The 20,192-nt window shown below is 40.0% G+C and overlaps 2 protein-coding genes across 10 annotated transcripts in view; one reads left to right on the top strand and one right to left on the bottom strand.

Moving 5' to 3' along the window:
• Positions 1-6,039, bottom strand: part of LOC130293646 (B-cell receptor CD22-like) — a 30,083-nt gene extending 24,044 nt beyond the window's left edge. Inside the window, exons 1-2 of one of the 2 annotated variants that reach the window (XM_056542578.1) lie at positions 5,988-6,036; positions 5,184-5,262 (exon numbers count right to left, since the gene is read on the bottom strand). The gene's annotated coding sequence lies outside the window, so the exon portion shown is untranslated. Of the gene's footprint in view, positions 1-5,183; positions 5,263-5,987 lie in introns of both variants that reach the window. The other variant, XM_056542579.1, reaches the window with a different exon arrangement.
• LOC130293645 (carcinoembryonic antigen-related cell adhesion molecule 6-like) overlaps positions 1-20,192 on the top strand; it is a 58,791-nt gene that overhangs the window by 2,036 nt on the left and 36,563 nt on the right. For 4 of the 8 annotated variants that reach the window (XM_056542577.1, XM_056542569.1, XM_056542571.1 and 1 more), the window contains exons 3-5: positions 5,217-5,281; positions 8,056-8,391; positions 19,558-19,671. In XM_056542577.1, coding sequence (XP_056398552.1) covers positions 19,617-19,671 — 55 coding nt within the window. In that variant the 5' untranslated portion in view covers positions 5,217-5,281; positions 8,056-8,391; positions 19,558-19,616. Of the gene's footprint in view, positions 1-37; positions 163-5,216; positions 5,282-8,055; positions 8,392-12,144; positions 12,268-18,372; positions 18,449-19,557; positions 19,672-20,192 lie in introns of those variants that run through there. The other 4 variants (XM_056542574.1, XM_056542570.1, XM_056542573.1 and 1 more) reach the window with 4 other exon arrangements.

Genomic DNA, 20,192 nt, shown 5'->3' with positions numbered 1-20,192 from the left:
CAAAATGAAGGCCAATTCCGGGCCTGAAGAAATGCCCAGAGGGCGGGAAACGGCGTCGTCACTCCGGACGGGGCTTCTATCTACCTACTGCCCTGCCGTTCCACCGGTCCATGTATAGCCACCTGTAATTTTACAAATAAAGAACACAGCATCGGAACAGTGGTGAGTGATCCGCGTCCTTTTCTTCCTATTCTTTTCTATGAATAGCAAAAGGAATTATGTTACGCCCAATGTGAACCCCTAAATAGTGCTAAAAAGGGTGAAAAACTCATACGCATATCTACGCCAGCCAGTCACTAGACAAAAGCGAATGTGAACACACCTGGACCCGCTCTCACCTCTTGCCTATGACGGATACACGGATACACCAGGAAGATAGACTGAGTAAATGCTTAGTAAAAAAAAAAAAAAGAGGAAAAATCCAGCTTGAAATTCCAGGAAAAACTTGACATTTATTTATAAATCCATAAAAACAGTAGTTCACCAAAGCATAGGTACAAAGCGCTGCGGATCTGATGTGTTTCGGTCTAGTGGATCTTAAAGGGGTACTCCGCTGCTCAGCGTTTGGAACAAACTGTTCCGAACGCTGCAGCTTGTGACGTCATAGCCCCGCCCCCTCAATGCAAGTTTATGGGAGGGGGCGTGACTCCGGTGGAAACATGTGAAAAACAAATGTTTTCAAATCAACTGGTGCCAGAAAGTTAAACAGAATTGTAAATGATTCTATTAAAAAATCTTAACCCTTCCAGTACTTATCATCTGCTGTATTCCACATAGTAAATTTTGTAGTTCTTTTCAGTCTGACCACAGTGCTCTCTGCTGACACCTCTGTCCGTGTCAGGAACTGTCCTGAATAGAAGCATATGCCCATAGAAAACCTCTCTTGCTCTGGACAGTTCCTGACATGGACAGAGGTGTCAGCAGAGAGCACTGTGGTCAGACTGGAAAGAACTTCACAAATTTCCCTGTAGTATGCAGCAGCTGATAAGTACTGGAAGGGTTAAGATTTTTAAATAGAAGTAATTTACAAATCTCAAATACAAAGTAGAGATTAATGTCTGGCACTTCACTTCGGCTGTGTGTGATTCCTGTGGGTTCAAGAATGGGAATGAGCACTAGTGATGGTGGAGGTGGAGGTGCAGATCATATCCAAGAGGCAATGGCAAATTGCCTTGGCTAGACGAAGCGCACTTGCTGCACGAAAGAGACACCGTCCCATAAAGGACCTTGAGCTGTAGTGGTGAGTGCCTTCTTCTGTTTTCTTCTTTTTGTAATTTACAAATCTGTTTAACTTTCTGGCACCAGTAGATTTGAAAACATTTTTGTTTCCACCGGAGTTCCCCTTTAAGGGTAATGACAGGGACATAACAATACCAGGGTACTCTTCATATAGGAAAGTCAGAAAAGGCAAGAAAGAGGAAGTTGCAGCCCTGTATGTGAACAATAGCATAAAATCTGACCTAATACAAGTTAGGTCACAAACATGGAGTCAGTTTGGGTAACATTGCAGTTCAGAAATCATACAGTAACTCATGTAGGTGTTATATATATATATATATATATATATATATATATATATATATATATATATATATAGTAAAAGAACTAGACAATCTATTAGTTAAGGAAATAACTAAAATGACACTAAAAAGGGAAAGTTATCATTTTGGGAGACTGTAATTTTCCGAATGTGAACTGGAGAACCAAAATAGCTAGTTCTGCCAGGAGTACAGAGATTCTAAATTCACTACTGGTATTATCTCTACAACAAGTAACCTAGCTGGAAGATAGCCATTTTAGATGTAGTATTCACAAATGGGGATTGGGTATCTGATATAACTGTGGGTGAAAGCTTGGGATCTGGTGATCCCCAGTCAGCATGGTTTAACATAAGAATGCGACAGGTGTCTCTGATTAGTTGCCAATGTCTCAGCTGAAAATCACACTGGCTCCAAAAAGGGTCTGTCTGCTGTTCTGTTTGCTTCTCTTATAATAGCACCATTTTAACCTCTTAAGGACCCAGGACGTATGGGTATGTCCTGGGTCCTGGTCCTGCAATATAACGCGGGGTCACACGGTCACCCCGCATCATATTGCGGCGGGCCCGGCGTCATAGTGAAGCCAGGACCCACCTCTAATAGCGCGCGGCACTGATCGCTGTGCCGCGCGCTATTAACCCTTTAGCCGCGCGCTCAAAGCTGAGCCGCACGGCTAAAAACGAAAGTGAAAGATGCCGGTTAGCTCAGGGAGCTGTTCGGGATCGCCGCGGTATAATCGCGGCATCCCGAACAGCTGTAGCACAGGAGGAGGTCTTCTTACCTTCTCCTGTGCTGTCCGATCGCCGAATGAATGCTTCAAGCCTGAGATCCAGGCTTGAGCATTCAATCGCCGAAAACACTGATTGATCCATTCCTATGGAGATGGATCAATCAGTGTAAAAGATCAGTTAATGCAATGTTATAGCCCCCCCTATAGGAGCTATAATATTGCATAAGAAAAGTGTAAAAAAAATCATTAACCCTTTCAATTATCCCTTCCCCTAATAAAAGTTTGAATCACCCGGCATTTCCAAGAATAAAAAAAACATTATGTAAATAATAATAAAAATAAACATATGTGGTATCGGCGCGTGTGGAAATGTCTGAATTATAAAAATATACCACTTTTTAAACCGCTCGTTCAATGGCGTACGCGCAAAAAAATTCCAAAGTCCAAAATAGCGCATTTTTGATCACTTTTTATACCACAAAAAAGTGAATAAAAAGTGATCAAAAAGTCTGATCAGAACAAAAATGGTACCGCTAAAAACTTCAGATGACGGCGCAAAAAAAAGAGCCCTCATAGCGCCCTGAACACAGAAAAATAAAAAAGTTATAGGGGTCAAAAGATTTTTAAACGTATAAATTTTCCTGCATGTATTCATGATTTTTTTCTGAAGTGATACAAAATCTAACCTATATAAGTAGGGGATCATTTTAACCGTATGGACCTACAGAATAAATATAAGGTGTCATTTTTGCTGAAAAATGTACTGCGTAAAAACGGAAGCCCCCAAAACTTACAAAATAGTGTTTTTTCATCAATTTTGTCGCACATTGATTTTTTTTCCCGTTTCACTGTAGATTTTTGGGTAAAATGACTAATATCATTACAAAGTAGAATTAGTGACGCAAAAAATAAGCCATCATATAGAATTTTAGGTGAAAATTTTTAAGAGTTATGATTTTTTAAAGTTAAGGAGGAAAAATTGAAAATGAAAAAACGGAAAAAGCCCGGGTCCTTAAGGGGTTAATGTTCAGGAAGCTGCCTTTTCTAAGTGAAACTGCGTTTGCTGGGCTCTCTAATTGTGACCCATAGTGTACTTTAATCTTTGGCTGAGACATTTTAGATACAGATGCATGTAGCCGCCGTCAAAAAGAATATGGCTACACAGCATTGTTTGCATCACTGCTCTCTATTATTTATTCCTTATCCCTTACTTGGTTCGGCAATTTTGTACAGCATATGTTATGCTGTATACATCGCTGCTCACTGTATATAGTGCACATTCAAATGTTAAGTGAGCTGTGATGCAAACAGTATGAAGAAGGTAGAAAGTTCTCCTTTCTTTGCCCTATGTCCCCATTCTGCTCTGCAGTGTCAACTTCTCAGTTCCGTCTCTACAAATATTTTCCCTCATAATGAAGATAATATTATAATACCTAAATATTGTGTCCATGTCAAAATATAAATGGATATAGTATATACTTAATTTCAAAGGCCCAAAGTACAGAAATCAGCCTTTGTAACTAAGCAGCTGGTTAACATTGTTTTCCGACATTGTAAGGATATTGGGTCTTAGAGTAGATCCCACAAGGTAGGCATAAAGATTTAGATCTTGTAAATCTCTAGGACACTCTCTATTTCACTCCAACTTCTAGAAGATTAAGCATTTCAAGGGGTTGCCTGGTCAAAACAAAAAATTGCTCTCAGGCTGGTATAAAAATAATAAAAATACTATACTTATTTTTTTGTTATTTTTACCACAGCCACATCCTAAAAGCAAGTTTGTGTTTTTTTCTGGACTATATGAACATTTACTAATTTTCAACTGCTGGATTTAGCTTTTATAAGTGTGGCACCCAATTTGGGGGTACTGTGTGCAGGGTGTATGGGTATGATCATGACGCCAGGGCACCGTTAACCTACATGGTCTGAGGATAGGACGGCTTCTCCTGGGCCAGGCACGGGATAATAAATAAACCAATGCAAGGTTATGGATAACTGTCTTTACTGAGACAGGAGTAGATGTTTTAATCCTCACAGTGCAGATTGGAGTAGAGAAGATGCAGTGTAACCCTTGGGAGCCCTGTAGACTTGCTGTGACATGTAGTATTGTGCTTGGGACTTTCGACTTAATGCTACGGCCTCCCACGCTGACTAGGTTTCTGATAGTGTTTATTTAATGCTACACGCCAGGGTATTAACTCTGCGTGTTGTTCATCGAGGGTATTATGCTTACAATTAGAAATCTCTGAATCCTCCTGGGTGGGGAACACTTGCAAAATGGTTCGGTCGTTTACTTGAAGATTTATTTTAGGCTTCTCTAGAATCACCTTACACTCCTGCTGTCTCTTCTCCACACTGCAGCTCACAATGAGCTCTGCACACACTAAACCGTTGTGTTAAGTTGGCCGAACTTTCTGTTTGTAATAATTCTGAAAAATTTCAATAAAAATCATTTGAACCCACACACTAAACTAAAACTAAAAACTGAATAAAGGTACAGTGCAATACAATATAAATTAACAGCCGACGCTCCCTTGACAAAGTCGTGGATGACGAAACGTGCGTTGGGGCAGGCAGTGACGGAATTATAATATGGGTGAGTGACTCTTATACATTGTTACAGTTTGGGCTTAGGTCTGGATATCCTACTATTAGAGACCAAATGGTCTATTAGCATTCAGTGCACTTTGCTTTGCTGTATATATACCAGTCAATATGCTCATGTTTAACTAGTGATTAGTTACCCATATAGCCTTGTATACTATGCACTTTTTGCAATATTAGTGATGTTACAATAGCCATCCAGCTTACCAATATTGATTTTAATTCTTCGGTGTTTTTCTTATATCGTATTTTTTTTTTATAAATAAAGATAATTTTTTCAGTAGCTATTGCAATGAGTATTAAAGCATCACCTGATTGGCGGAAATGTGATTCATTGTCTTCAGGTACGGGAAGCACAGTTTAGAGGAGACCAGGCACTGATACTGGAGGCTATTGGGAAGTGAGGGAGGTAAGTACAGGATATTTTTTATGTTATCATGCAGACTGGCCATATTTAATGATAGAAAGGTTTTGTTGAATACCCCTTTAAATAATATGGAACACATAGTTGGTGGCATATATAGGAAACAAAGTACCCCAAAGGGACTAAACCATTTTTTCTTATTTATCAAAAACAGAGGGTAAAATAAAAATTTATGTCACCATATTTCTTACTAAATATATTTCCAAAGGTGCTATAGACATGAAACAATTCGCCAGATGTTAGTATCCACCAAAGTAATCTATACATACAAAGAAACAAAAACACATAAGATCAGAAATGAAGCTATGTGTAATAATGCAAAATGAGACAGGGAAAAAGTTTTCAACATATTAAGAAAGGGAGGTGTGAAAAGGCCTGGAAAGCCAAGACAACTACTGAAATCTATCAGTAATTAAAAAGAAATTCAGCCCCTTATCAGTGCAATTTAATATCAGACGTTTCAGTCCCAACCGATGGCTACAAAAAGGTCTCATTGCCAAAGTGTCACATAAGACACATGATGGGTAAAAGCAAAGAGCTGGTTTCAGAGATATATATATGTGTATATATATATATATATATATATATATATATATATATATATATGTATATGTATATGCTCTGATTATAGATCTGATATATAATTTACAGACGATAGACCTATTGTCAGAAATAATGAAGAGTTACTTACTATGTGAGTCCCGAGACACAGACACAGATTTGAGAAGTAACTTAGTTGTTTGTGCAATATCCTCCACTGCAAAAATACTTTCATTATCCCGTTTTATCTATTTTGTGGCATAGATACGGTGACCGACCAATAACCTCACAGGGGGAGTCTGAACACGATCACCTCTACAAATCACAACAGTTCTAAGAAAGACAAAAAAGGCAAAATAACCAATAAACGTTATAGATGTATCCTAACAACATAACCACTAATATCAACTCTAAGACCAAACCTTTAAAGGGGAACTCCGGTGGAAAACTAAATTTTTTTTTTTTTTTTTTAATCAACTGGTGCCAGGAAGTTAAACAGATTTGTAAATTCTTAATCCTTCCAGTACTTATTAGCTGCTGAATGCTACAGAGGAAATGATTTTCTTTTTGGAACACAGTGCTCTCTGCTGACACCTCTGACCATTTTAAGAACTGACCAGAGTAGGAGAAAATCCCCATAGAAGACATATGCTGCTCTAGACAGTTCCTAAAATGGACAGAGATGTCAGCAGAGAGCACTGTGCTCGTGATGTCAGCAGAGAGCTCTGTGTTCCAAAAAGAAAATAATTTCCTCTGTAGTATTCAGCAGCTAATAAGTACTGAAAGGATTAAGATTTTTTTTAATAGAAGTCATTTACATATCTGTTTAACTTTTTGGCACCAGTTGATAAAAAAAAAGTTTTCCACCGGCGTACCCCTTTAACGATTCAAATCAGTGGTCTCAAAGTCCAGATGAAAATATTTGCAAACATATCTGGAGCTACTCTACAAGCCAGATACCCTTCTGCACAAGCGGGCTCTCCCATATCGGTTGGGATCTCCTGCAAAGATTCTTACCCCGAGACAGGGTAAAGTCAATGGCTTGAATTCAGTATAAGAGGGCATGTCCATACTTTAAGCTTGGGGCATGACGGTGAGAGGACAACGCACCTCACTGCCAACCCGATCCCTTTCTAGAAGATTGAAACCAACCTTAAAAAAAAAAAAAAAGTTTGTCTACGTGTCAAGACCACTGGGACACTTGTAGGCGCTATGCACTGGTTATGGGTAATACCTTCAAATTTTTAAAGGGGTATTCCACTGCTCAGCATTTGGAACAAACTGTTCCGAACGCTGGAGCCGGCGCCGGAAGCTCGTGACATCATAGCCCCACCCCTCATGATGTCACGCCCTGCCCCCTCAATGCAAGTCTATGGGAGGGGGCGTGACACGCCCCCTCCCATAGACTTACATTGAGGGGGCGGTGCATGACATCATGAGGGGGTGGAGCTATGACATTACAAGCTCCCGGCGGTGGCTCCAGCGTTTGGAACAGTTTGTTCCAAATGCTGAGCAGCGGAGTACCCCTTTAAAGGGGTTCTCGGGTGAAAACCTTTTTTCTTTGAAATCAACTGGTGGCAGAAAGTTAAACATATTTGTAAATTACTTCTATTAAAAAAATCTTAATCCTTCCTGTACTTATTAGCTGCTGAATACTACAGAGGAAATTCTTTTCTTTTTGGAATGCTCTCTGATGACATCACGAGCACAGTTCTCTCTGCTGACGTTATTATAATAATAATAATAACGCTTTATTTATTGTTGTCCTTAGTGGGATTTGAACCCAAATCCCCAGCACTGCAAGGCAGCAGTGCTAACCACTGAGCCACCATGCTGCCCTTAGCATACATCTGCTATGCATGGTTGCTAAAATGGACAGAGATGTCAGCAGAGAGCACTGTGCTCGTGATGTCATCAGTGTTCCAAAAAGAAAGGAATTCATCTGTAGCATTCAGCAGCTAATAAGTACTGGAAGGATTAAGATTTTTTAATAGAAGTAATTTACAAATATGTTTAACTTTCTGCCACCAGTTGATTTAAAAGAAAAAAGGTTTTCACCGGAGTACCCCTTTAAGTCCTGTCCCAACCTTTGGTGTTTGAAACGAATAGTTCTACACCTCAGTTCTTCTTCTTCTTATGTAACAATTTTCACTACTTTTATTTTGTTCTTTTAGTTTGCATTTCTTTTTTCTATAATTTAGTTTCTGTTCCTTTTTCAGTCACGTAGCCTCGTTGCTAACTTTTTAGCAGAAGTCAGCAGTTTTATAAATGCTTGTACACATCCTTCCTCTCAGTGCCAATGGCTCGAATAGACTTTACAAATGGCATTTTATGTGGCAGAAGAGTTTCAGACAATGTAGCTCTTAAAGGGGTTCTCCACCATAAGGTGATTTTGGTACGTACCTGGCAGACAGTAATGGACATGCTTATAGAAACATGGCTGCTATATTCAAAGTGCTGCTGTTTTTAAGTGCATTGGAGAGATATTGCAGGAGACTGACTTGGAGTTTTCAACTGCAACATCTGTGTTTTTGCTGACCGCTGCTTGAGAACAGGTAAGGAATTTGTTCAGGTGTTTGGTATTGGGTGTTTGCTTTTGCATTTGTTGTTGGGGGAGGAGCTTGTGTGGGAGTGTGTGTGTACATATAGGCTCTGACTAGAGATGAGTGAACTTACAGTAAATTCGATTCATCACAAACTTCTCGGCTCGGCAGTTGATGACTTTTCCTGCATAAATTAGTTCAGCTTTCCGGTGCTCCGGTGGGCTGGAAAAGGTGGATACAGTCCTAGGAGACTCTTTCCTAGGAATGTATCCACCTTTTCCAGCCCACCGGAACACCTGAAGGCTGAAATAATTTATGCAGGAAAAGTCATCAACTGCCGAGCCGAGAAGTTTGTGACTAATCGAATTTACTGTAAGTTCGCTCATCTCTAGCTCTGACTCATTGGCTGGCCTAATTCATTAGCTGCTATAGGAAGGATGCTTAGGAAGGATCTGCGCTTGTCTTGGAGCTAAATGGCTATGTTGTGAGATTACCATGACACTGTGGCTAGCTTTTTGTGAACTGGTCTTTCCTGTTTGACTTTTCTTCTTTTACAAAGTTCGCACCATGCAGCAGATGACACTGGGTGCAGCAAGGAGATTGCAGGGGTCCCCAACGGCTGGACCCCCGCGATCAGACATCTTATCCCCTATCCTTTGGATAGGGGATAAGATTTCTAGGGGCAGAGTACCCCTTTAAGACTACCGTATATACCTGAGTATAAGCCGACCCGAGTATAAGCCGAGACCCCTAATTTCAACCCAAAATCCCAGGAAAAGTTATTGACTCGAGTATAAGCCTAGGGTGGGAAATACATCATCCCCCCCTGTCATCATCCAGACCCGTCATTAACATCCTCATCATCATCACCGCCTGTCATCATCCAGACCCTCATCATCACCTGTCATCATCCCTTTGTCATCATCCCACACATCCCCCCTTCATCATCCCCTTGTCATCATCCCCACCCCCCTTCATCATCCCCTTGTCATCATCCCCACCCCCCTTCATCATCCCCTTGTAATCATCCCACACCCCCCCCCCTTCATCATCCCCTTGTCATCATCCCCACCCCCCTTTATCATCCCACACCCCCCCCCCTTCATCATCCCCTTGTCATCATCCCCACCCCCCTTTATCATCCCACACCCCCCCTTCATCATCCTCTTGTCATCATCCGCCCTCAGTGGTCTTCAACCTGCGGACCTCCAGAGGTTTCAAAAATACAACTCCCAGCAAGCCCGGGCAGCCATCGGCTGTCCGGGCTTGCTGGGAGTTGTAGTTTTGAAACCTCCGGAGGTCCGCAGGTTGAAGACCACTGCGGCCTTCGACATCATCCAGCCCCCTCTCACCCCCCTTTAGTTCTGTACAGTACTCACCTCCGCTCGGCGCTGGTCCGGTGCTGCAGGACTGTCCGGAGAGGAGGTGGTCCGGTGGGATAGTGGTTCCGGGCTGCTATCTTCACCAGGGGCACCTCTTCTCCGCGCTTCGGGCCCAGAATAGAGGCGTTGCCTTGACAATGACGTAGAAGTACGTTGGCAATGAACGTACCTCTGCGTCGTTGTCAAGGCAACGTGACTATTCTGCGGCCGGGCCCGAATCGCTTAGAAGAGGCCTCCCCGGTGAAGATAGCAGCCCGGACCACCTCCTCACCGGACCACCTCCTCTCCGGACAGTCCTGCAGCACCGGACCAGCGCCGAGCGGAGGTGAGTACTCAGAACTAAAGGGGGTGAGAGGGGGCTGGATGATGTCGAAGGCCGCAGTGGTCTTCAACCTGCGGACCTCCGGAGGTTTCAAAACTACAACTTCCGGCAAGCCCGGACAGCCGATGGCTGCCCGGGCTTGCTGGGAGTTGTAGTTTTGAAACCTCTGGAGGTCCGCAGGTTGAAGACCACTGCGGATGGAGAGTTCACTCGAGTATAAGCCGAGGGGGGTGTTTTCAGCACGAAAAATCGTGCTGAAAAACTCGGCTTATACTCGAGTATATACGGTAAGCCCTAAACTGCATTTACTAGACTATGGTACTTGAGTCCATATATACCAAAGTTGCATCATGGATGTCCACTATACTCCGTTTTGTATGGTCTTCTATACGTAGAACAGTACATTGTTATTTTCTTTACTTTGTATTGTAAATGTACCTTTGCTTTTTCCTTGTTCTCTTATTCTATTTTTTTAATCAAAGAAAAGACAATTTGGAGTATACTACGGTAAGTCTGTATGCCCCCACCAGTCACCAGGGTCGCTTTCTGAGATAAGTTTTCATGAAAGAAAAGTTTTCATCTCTTAGGGTCTCAGGGGGTCTTGTATCACGACGACACAAAATCTGTCCCAAATATACTAACGAGGCTTTGCCTGCTAGTAAAATCTGTCCAATTCTGCTTTGCTGCTTATCTCCCCCTGGTGGTGTAGTATAGCATTAACGCTGTTCACTTAGTAAAGAAGTTAGTAAAAAAAAAAAAATAATTGATAAGGGCCAAATTTACTATAGGAGATCACAAAATGGACAATACACTTCAGAGTACTGTACAAGCAATTGAATTATATCTTGTATAAATACCCTAGAGGGCCTAAAAAATTGTTTAAAAAAATTAATAAATGGGAGTTGTAGTTTTGCACCCTGGTTGGGAAACATTGAGTTAAGGAATATAATGTGAGGTAGTTTAGAAAACATGGTTTGATAACAGTTACTCTTTAAAGGGGTACTCCCATGGAAAACATTTTTTTTTTTATCAACTGGTGCCAGAAAGTTAAACAGATTAGTAAATTACTTCTATTAAAAAATCTTTACCCTTCCAGTACTTTGCAGCTGCTGTATGATCCACAGGAAGTTCTTTTCTTTTTTAATTTCCTTTCTGTCTGACCACAGTGCTCTCTGCTGACACTTCTGTCCATGTCAGGAACTGTCCAGAGCAGGAACAAATCCCCAGAGAAAACCTCTCCTGCTCTGGACAGTTCCTGACATGGACAGAGGTGTCAGCAGAGAGCACTGTGGTCAGACAGAAGGGAAATTCAAAAAGAAAATAACTTCCTGTGGATCATAACAGCAGTTGAGTACTGGAAGGATTAAAGGACAATTGCTGTGTTCTAACACTTATCCCCTATCCACAGGATAGGGGATAAGTGTTTGATCACGGGGGGTCTGACCGCTGGGTCCCCCCGTGATCTCCTGAACGTAGCATTGACCTGGAGAGGTTGACGGTACAACCCCTCCACTCCCCCTCCACATTCAGTTCTATGGGAGAGGTGGGGAGACACTAACACTGCCTCCCCGCTCTCCCATAGAACTACATGGAGGAGGCGTGTCGGCCGCAGCATGACGTCATGCTGCGGCCGGCACGGCTCCTGCACGGTAGAGCTGTGGCAGAGTCGGGGCCCCATGCAGGAGATTGCAGGGGGTCCCAGCGTTCGGACCCCCTGCAATCAAACACTTATGCCCCTGCGGATAAGGGATACATTGTTTTTGGCCGCAGATGGCCTTTAAGATTTTTTTCATAGAAGTAAATTACAAATCTTTTTAACTTTCTGGCACCAGTTGATTTAAAAATAATGTTTTCCAGCGGAGTACCCCTTTAAGGTATACATTGTTGACTGTGTTTTCAATTTAATATAGTAAAAGATGAAAGTCAGGGGACATAGGACGCGAGGTCTTATAGATGACTTTAGGTATTTTTAGTAATTCTGCAGTATAAATTATTATGGTGAAGAGTTTGCAGATAAGGAAACTAGAAACGTACTGAAATATCCTGTAACCGCTTCTATAGAGTCAGCGCAGAGCGGATTACAGGAAATAGCAGCGGTTTATCAGTACTAGAAAGAGCAGAACACTGAAAGGGAAGTATGTATTGTGTTTTGGAGTTCTACATACCGCTATACTGTTTAGACATGTAAGTAGGTTTTGTGTTTTCAAATATAAAAATTTTTTTCAAAACATACAAAAACATTTTTTCAAATATTACATACCGCTATACTGTTTAGACATGTAAGTATGTATTGTGATTTAGCATACAGTATTAAATAACATTGTAATGTTTTGACATCTGAGTATTTATTTTGTGTTAGGATATTACATACCGCTATAGTGTTTGGACATGTGAGTGTGTATTGTGTTTTAGGATATTACATACCGCTATAGTGTTTGGACATGTGAGTGTGTATTTTGTTTTAGGATATTACATACCGCTATAGTGTTTGGACATGTGAGTATGTATTGTGTTTTAGGACATTACATACCGCTATAGTGTTTGGACATGTGAGTGTGTATTGTGTTTTAGGATATTACATACCGCTATAGTGTTTGGACATGTGAGTGTGTATTTTGTGTTAGGACATTACATACCGCTATAGTGTTTGGACATGTGAGTATGTATTGTGTTTTAGGACATTACATACCGCTATAGTGTTTGGACATGTGAGTGTGTATTGTGTTTTAGGATATTACATACCGCTATAGTGTTTGGACATGTGAGTGTGTATTTTGTGTTAGGACATTACATACCGCAATAGCGTTTGGACATGTGAGTATGTATTTTGTTTTAGCATATTATATACCGCAATAGCGTTTGGACATGTGAGTATGTATTGTGTTTTAGGATATTACATACCGTTATAGTGTTTGGACATGTGAGTGTGTATTTTGTTTTAGGACATTACATACCGCTATAGTGTTTGGACATTTGAGTATGTATTTTGTTTTAGGACATTACATGCTGCTATGACGCTTGGACATGAGAGTGTGTATTTTGTTTTAGGATATTATATACCGCTATAGCGTTTGGACATGTGAGTGTGTATTTTGTTTTAGGATATTACATACCGCTATAGTGTTTGGACATGTGAACGTGCATTTTGTTTTAGGACATTACATACTGCTATAGCGTTTGGACATTTGAGTGTGTATTTTGTTTTAGGACATTACATACTGCCATAGTGTTTGGACATTTGAGTATGTATTTTGTTTTAGGATATTACATACTGCTATAGCGTTTGGACATGTGAGTATGTATTTTGTTTTAGGATATTACATACTGCTATAGCGTTTGGACATGTGAGTGTGTATTTTGTTTTAGGACATTACATACCGCTATAGTGTTTGGACATGTGAGTGTGTATTTTGTTTTAGGATATTACATACCGCTATAGCGTTTGGACATGTGAGTGTGTATTTTGTTTTAGGATATTACATACCGCTATAGTGTTTGGACATGTGAGTGTGTATTTTGTTTTAGGACATTACATACCGCTATAGCGTTTGGACATGTGAGTGTGTATTTTGTTTTAGGATATTACATACCGCTATAGCGTTTGGACATGTGAGTGTGTATTTTGTTTTAGGATATTACATACCGCTATAGCGTTTGGACATGTGAGTGTGTATTTTGTTTTAGGACATTACATACCGCTATAGTGTTTGGACATGTGAGTGTGTATTTTGTTTTAGGACATTACATACTGCTATAGTGTTTGGACATGTGAGTGTGTATTTTGTTTTAGGACATTACATACTGCCATAGTGTTTGGACATGTGAGTGTGTATTTTGTTTTAGGACATTACATACCGCTATAGTGTTTGGACATGTGAGTGTGTATTTTGTTTTAGGATATTACATACCGCTATAGCGTTTGGACATGTGAGTGTGTATTTTGTTTTAGGACATTACATACCGCTATAGTGTTTGGACATGTGAGTGTGTATTTTGTTTTAGGATATTACATACCGCTATAGCGTTTGGACATGTGAGTATGTATTTTGTTTTAGGATATTACATACCGCAATAGCGTTTGGACATGTGAGTGTGTATTTTGTTTTAGGATATTACATACCGCTATAGCGTTTGGACATGTGAGTGTGTATTTTGTTTTAGGATATTGCATACTGCTATAGTGTTTGGACATGTGAGTATGTATTTTGTTTTAGGATATTGCATACTGCTATAGTGTTTGGACATGTGAGTATGTATTGTGTTTTAGGATATTACATACCGCTATAGTGTTTGGACATGTGAGTATGTATTTTGTTTTAGGATATTACATACCGCTATAGTGTTTGGACATGTGAGTATGTATTTTGTTTTAGGATATTACATACCGCTATAGTGTTTGGACATGTGAGTATGTATTTTGTTTTAGGATATTACATACCGCTATAGTGTTTGGACATGTGAGTATGTATTTTGTTTTAGGATATTACATACTGCTATAGTGTTTGGACATGTGAGTGTGTATTTTGTTTTAGGATATTGCATACTGCTATAGCGTTTGGACATGTGAGTATGTATTTTGTTTTAGGATATTACATACCGCTATAGCGTTTGGACATGTGAGTGTGTATTTTGTTTTAGGATATTACATACCGCTATAGTGTTTGGACATGTGAATATGTATTTTCAAATATAACATACCATTATACTATTTGGACATTTAAATATGTATTGTCCTTTGGAATATAACTTACCATTGTACTGTTTCGACATGTGATTATGTATTTTGTTTTAGAACTTTACTGTAATCTACTACTTTGTAGGTTTTATTTATGTGGCAGGTCTGGTAAATGACACTGCCGTACTATTCATCCTTTGGTTGTTACTTTACAAGTTGAGACTCACCCTCCTGTCTTAAAGGGGTATTTTTTTAATTAACTGGTGCCAAAAGGTTTAACAATATTTCTAAATAACTTCTATTAAAAAATCTTAATCCTTCCAGTACTTCTCAGCTGCTGTATGCGCCAGAGGAAGTTGTGTAGTTCTTTCCAGTCTGACCACAGTGCTCTCTGCTGACACCTCTGTCCATGTCAGGAACTGACCGAAGCAGGAGAGGTTTGCTATGGGGATTTGCTCTACTCTGGACAGTTCCTGACATGAACAGAGGTGTCAGCAGAGAGCACTGTGGTCAGACTGGAAAGAACTACACAACTTCCTCTGGCGCATACAGCAGCTGATAAGTATTGGAAGGATTACGATTTTACCAATCTGTTTAACATTTTGGAATCAGTTAATTTAAAAAACAAACATGTTTTCCACTGAAATACCTCTTTAAGACAGGAGGGTGGGTTTCGTCTTGTACGTTAACAACCAAAGGATGAATAGTATCAGCTTATCAGCTGCTATTTGCTCCACAGGAAGTTCTTTTCTTTTTGGATTTAATTTCTGTCTGACCACAGTGCTCTCTGCTGACACCTGTCCCTTTTAGGAACTGTTCAGAGTAGGAGAAAATCCCCATAGAAATCCTGTCTTGCTCTGGACAGTTCCTAAAGAGGTGTCAGCAGAGAGCACTGTGGTAAAAGAGAAAGGAAATCCAAAAAGAAAAGAACTTCCTGTGAAGTATATAGCAGCTGATAAGTCCGGGAAGGATTATGATTTACAAATTTACAAAGTAATTTATAAATCTGTTTAACTTTCTGGCACAGGTTGATTTAAAAAAATTGTTTTCCAGCGGAGTACCCCTTTAATGCCCAAATGGGGGCTTAGTTTGTAGGACCTTGGAATTCTATCCCCCCCCCCCCCCCCCCACCGCACTGCACTGTAGGACCTGGCGTCCTGATAGCAAGCGGAGCAATCAAGAGCAGTAAAGAGTTTTGTTTGTGTGTCAGAAAGGCCTCTGCTGCTGCTGGGAGAAGAGTCATAGAAGAAAGAATGCTTTCATTTTTATTTATTTTTCTTCTTTTTTTTACTATCTTTTGTCTTTCTTTTTTTTTATTTTTTTTTATAGGATGAGGGGTTATCCAGGAAAAAAAACTTTTTTATATATATATATATATATATATATATATATATATATATATATATATATAATCAACCGGGTCCAGAAAGTTAAACAGATTTGTAAATGACTTCTATTAAAAAATCTTAATCCTTTCAGTACTTATGAGCTGATGAAGTTGAGTTGTTCTTTTCTGTCTAAGTGCTCTCTGATGACACCTGTCTTGAGAACCGCCCAGTTTAGAAGCAAATCCCCATAGCAAACCTCTTCTACTCTGTGCAGTTCCCGAGACAGGCAGATAGGTCAGCAGAGAGCACTGTTTCCAGACAGAAAACAACAACTCAACTTCAGCAGCTGATAATTATTGAATGGATTAAGATTTTTTAATACAAGTAATTTACAAATCTGTTTAACTTTCTGGAGCCAGTTGATATGAATTTTTTTTTTTTTCCTGGAATACCCCTTTCAGGAAAAGAAGAAAAGCCTTTATTTTTAATCTATGAGTTTTCATTTTGATAAAAAAAATAATTTTTATTTTTTTTTATTTTTTTAACCTAGTGTGTTTTTTTTCATACTTATTTTTGGATAAGCAGAAGATGTCTTCTGATTAATGCCAGGGATTAGCATTAGCCTGTAAAATGGCTAGCGCTAAACCCCATTATTATCCCAGTACCCACCACCACCAAGGATACCATAAAGAGACACGTATTGAAAGGCAATGAACTTCAAAAATTGTGGCAGTAGCAGGCAGGTAGGTAGGTATGATAACACCAGGCTGCTACTGCTTGCTTTGTATCTGGCTGATTATGGACATTAGATGCTTTTTCTTCCTAAGTAAATAAATAAAATAAAAATAAAAAATAAAAAAAAAATTGGGGGTTTTCCCTATTATTCATAACCAGACAGAAAGAAAGCCAAGCAGTAGCAGCCTGATATTACCAGGGTTGCAAGAGCAATTTATTTACTCCCTCCCCAGCCTACGTAATGGTAGTCTGTCCCAGAGCACCATGTTTTGATGCTTAAAGGGGTACTCCGGCCCTAGACATCTTATCCCCTACCCTTTGGATAAGGGATAAGATGTCTGATCGTGGGGGTCCCGCTGCTGGGGTCATCAGACACAGAGTGATCTTACCCATTTAAGGCCTGAGTTACCCAGTTCTTTGGTATCTTATTAAAGGGGTACTCCGCTGCTCAACGTTTGGACCAAACTGTACCGAATGCTGGAGCCGGTGTCGGGAGCTCGTGATGTCATAGCCCCGCCCCCTAATTACACCACGCCCCGCCCCCTCAATGCAAGTCTATGATAGGGGGCGTGACGTTTTGTTGCACAACAACTACTCCCTTCATGGCTGTTGAGCTTCAGTCTCTATGGAAGGTTATTTTTTTTATTTTTTTTACAGGAATAAGTCCAGATTACTTCAGGAATGAAGAAGACGTTTATGTATATATTTAATTATTTAATTAATTATTTCATTTGGGGAGTTTTCATTTTAATAAAGTTCAACCTGCCACCTTATAAGACACAGTTCACATTGAGCTTATCTGGTGACAGTCCCTCTCCTGGGGAACCAGCACTCCTTTCGTTTTCCTTGACAATGTCACCGCCGACATTGGTGCCACTTTGTGCGTCCACCACCGCCTTCTGCTGTGTGCCCGTCCGGTAAATAGACACGGTGTCTCCCCCCTTACATTAATCTGCGGTCCAGGGGAGGGCCCAGACCACATTGTCTGACTTCCTTATAACACCAGTCCCCTCTCGGCTGGGCTTCATTAAAGGGGTACTCCACTGTCCAGCCTTCCAGCTGAGTTCGGGACATTTAGTCGGCCATGCCCCCTCGTGATGTAAGGCCACGCCCCCAATACAAGTCTATTCGAGGGGGCGTAACGGCCGCCACTCCCCCTTCCATAGACTTGCATTGAGGGGTGTGGCCTGGCGTCACGAGAGGTGTGGTTGACCCCCGCTACGCGCACACAGCGTTCAGAACATTAGCCGGAAGGCGGGCCAGTGGAGTACCCATTTAATTAGGCTCCAGGTAAAGGTTTCTCGCAGATCAGGTAGGGAATTACACCCTTTCCCTGCCTGACTATCACAACTTGCGCAGTAAAAGTACATATTTTTTGGAGGGTATTAGTGGTTGTTCATTTTTTCCTTTGTTTTCTTTTTTAAGTATTTTATTGTATCCGCAAGGTAGTCCCCCGCCCCCCGAATTTCTAATACTAGTTCCTATACTTTATTGCTGTTGAGATGATGAAACAAACTATATTTATTATTTCTTCTAACCACTTCTCTAAAGCGAATGCGGATGATTTACAGGAAATTACAGGTTTTTATCAGTGTGAAGAAGATCAGAACATTAAGAGGATGTGTGAGTATGTGTTGTGATCTGTCATCTTATATTTGCCGGTAATCTTTGGTTATATTAAGACTTTGGGAGGAAAGAACTTCACGAAATTAGTTTTAGGTCTGGAAGGATAGAATGTAATGTCAGAGTTGATTTGGTCCATTGCTTGAGAGCCATGTGTTGTAGAACGTCACCTCACCATGCTTATAGTAAGCTTCTCATTATCTATCTATCTATCTATCTAGTTTCCAAAAAAGCAGAACAACTGACAATCCAATTCCCAAGAGTAATAAGGTGCGCGCAGTCACAGGAGACTTGGTGAAGGACTCAGAAAAAACTGCAGCGCACAGAGTATCTTCAGAGCAAAAAAAATTACTTGTTTTATTCCATCATCAGCAAGAAAAAGTGCAACATGTCGGTGATTTCACATCACCATCCAAAGCCGATGATGGAATAAAACAAGTAATTTTTTTTGCACTGAGGATACTCTGTGTGCTGCGCTTTTTTTCATTTTTTTTATCTATCTATCTATCTCATATTTATCTCAGATCTATCTATCTATCTCATTTCTATCTATCTATCTCGTATCTATCTATCTCAGATCTATCTGTCTCATGTCTATCTATCTATCTCATATCTATCTATCTATCTATCTCATATCTATCTATCTATCTATCTATCTATCTCATATATCTATCTATCTTATATATATCTATCTCATATATCTATCTATCTCATATCTATCTATCCCATATCTATCTATCTCATATTTATCTATCTATCTCATATCTATCTATCTCATATCTATCTATCTCATATCTATCTATCTCATCTCTATCTATCTATCTCATATCTATCTATCTATCTCATATATCTATCTATCTCATATATATCTATCTCATATCTATCTATCTCATATATCTATCTATCTCATATATATCTATCTCATATCTATCCGATCTATTTATCGTTGATCTATATCTATGTATTTATGTATATATTTGCGATATATCTTTCGTGATGTAGAATTTATGTATACTGTCAGACAGCCATGTCATATTTACTTGCTATATACAACATATATGACTTCTTTGCTCTTGTCTGATATTTTATTCTATTTTCTGGTTTCTCTACAAGAAATGATGCAGAAATTATCTATGAAATTAAAATCTGGGAACTGAGTTCATGTTGAAATAATGACTCGCCGCTTCTTCTTTCTCAGAGGATCATTGCTTCTGCTTTTTACTCTGGGTAGGTAAGATCTTATGTCTAAGATATCCTGTTCTCTGTCTAATATAGATGTGTCCCCTGATACAATGTTTATACATATAATGTGAATCATCCAGGATCATACATTGTCCTCATTCCTTTCCTTACTCCACCTCTGATGACACAGGGACAGTTCTATCAGATCCGTACATCAGAGAGGATGTCACATCCACTTTCTATAAATGTTACTCCAATAATTTTTTAGTTTAAAGCTGTTTTGCCTTTAAAGGAAACGTATCTTAGCTATCAGGATGATGTTACAGGAAGAGCTGGCAGATTGATATATATCTTTGTGGGAGAATATTCAGTACAACTTGTCATACATTTACAGGGCCCTTTTTTTCTTAGGATCTTTTCCAGGCACCTGTCACGTATGGGCAGGGAAGAGTGAAGCCCTGAACTCACCGACTTCCACTTGCCCTGCCTACTTGCGTACCCACCCTAGGCGACGGGTCCACAACCACGGTGACAGTCCCTGCTTGAATAAGTGCAGGGAGTAAAAT

Source organism: Hyla sarda, chromosome 10, assembly GCF_029499605.1.
Source record: "Hyla sarda isolate aHylSar1 chromosome 10, aHylSar1.hap1, whole genome shotgun sequence".
NCBI classification, from domain to species: Eukaryota; Metazoa; Chordata; class Amphibia; order Anura; family Hylidae; genus Hyla; species Hyla sarda.
Note: the sequence above shows the minus strand (reverse complement) of the source record. Positions and strands in the feature narration are given on the sequence as shown.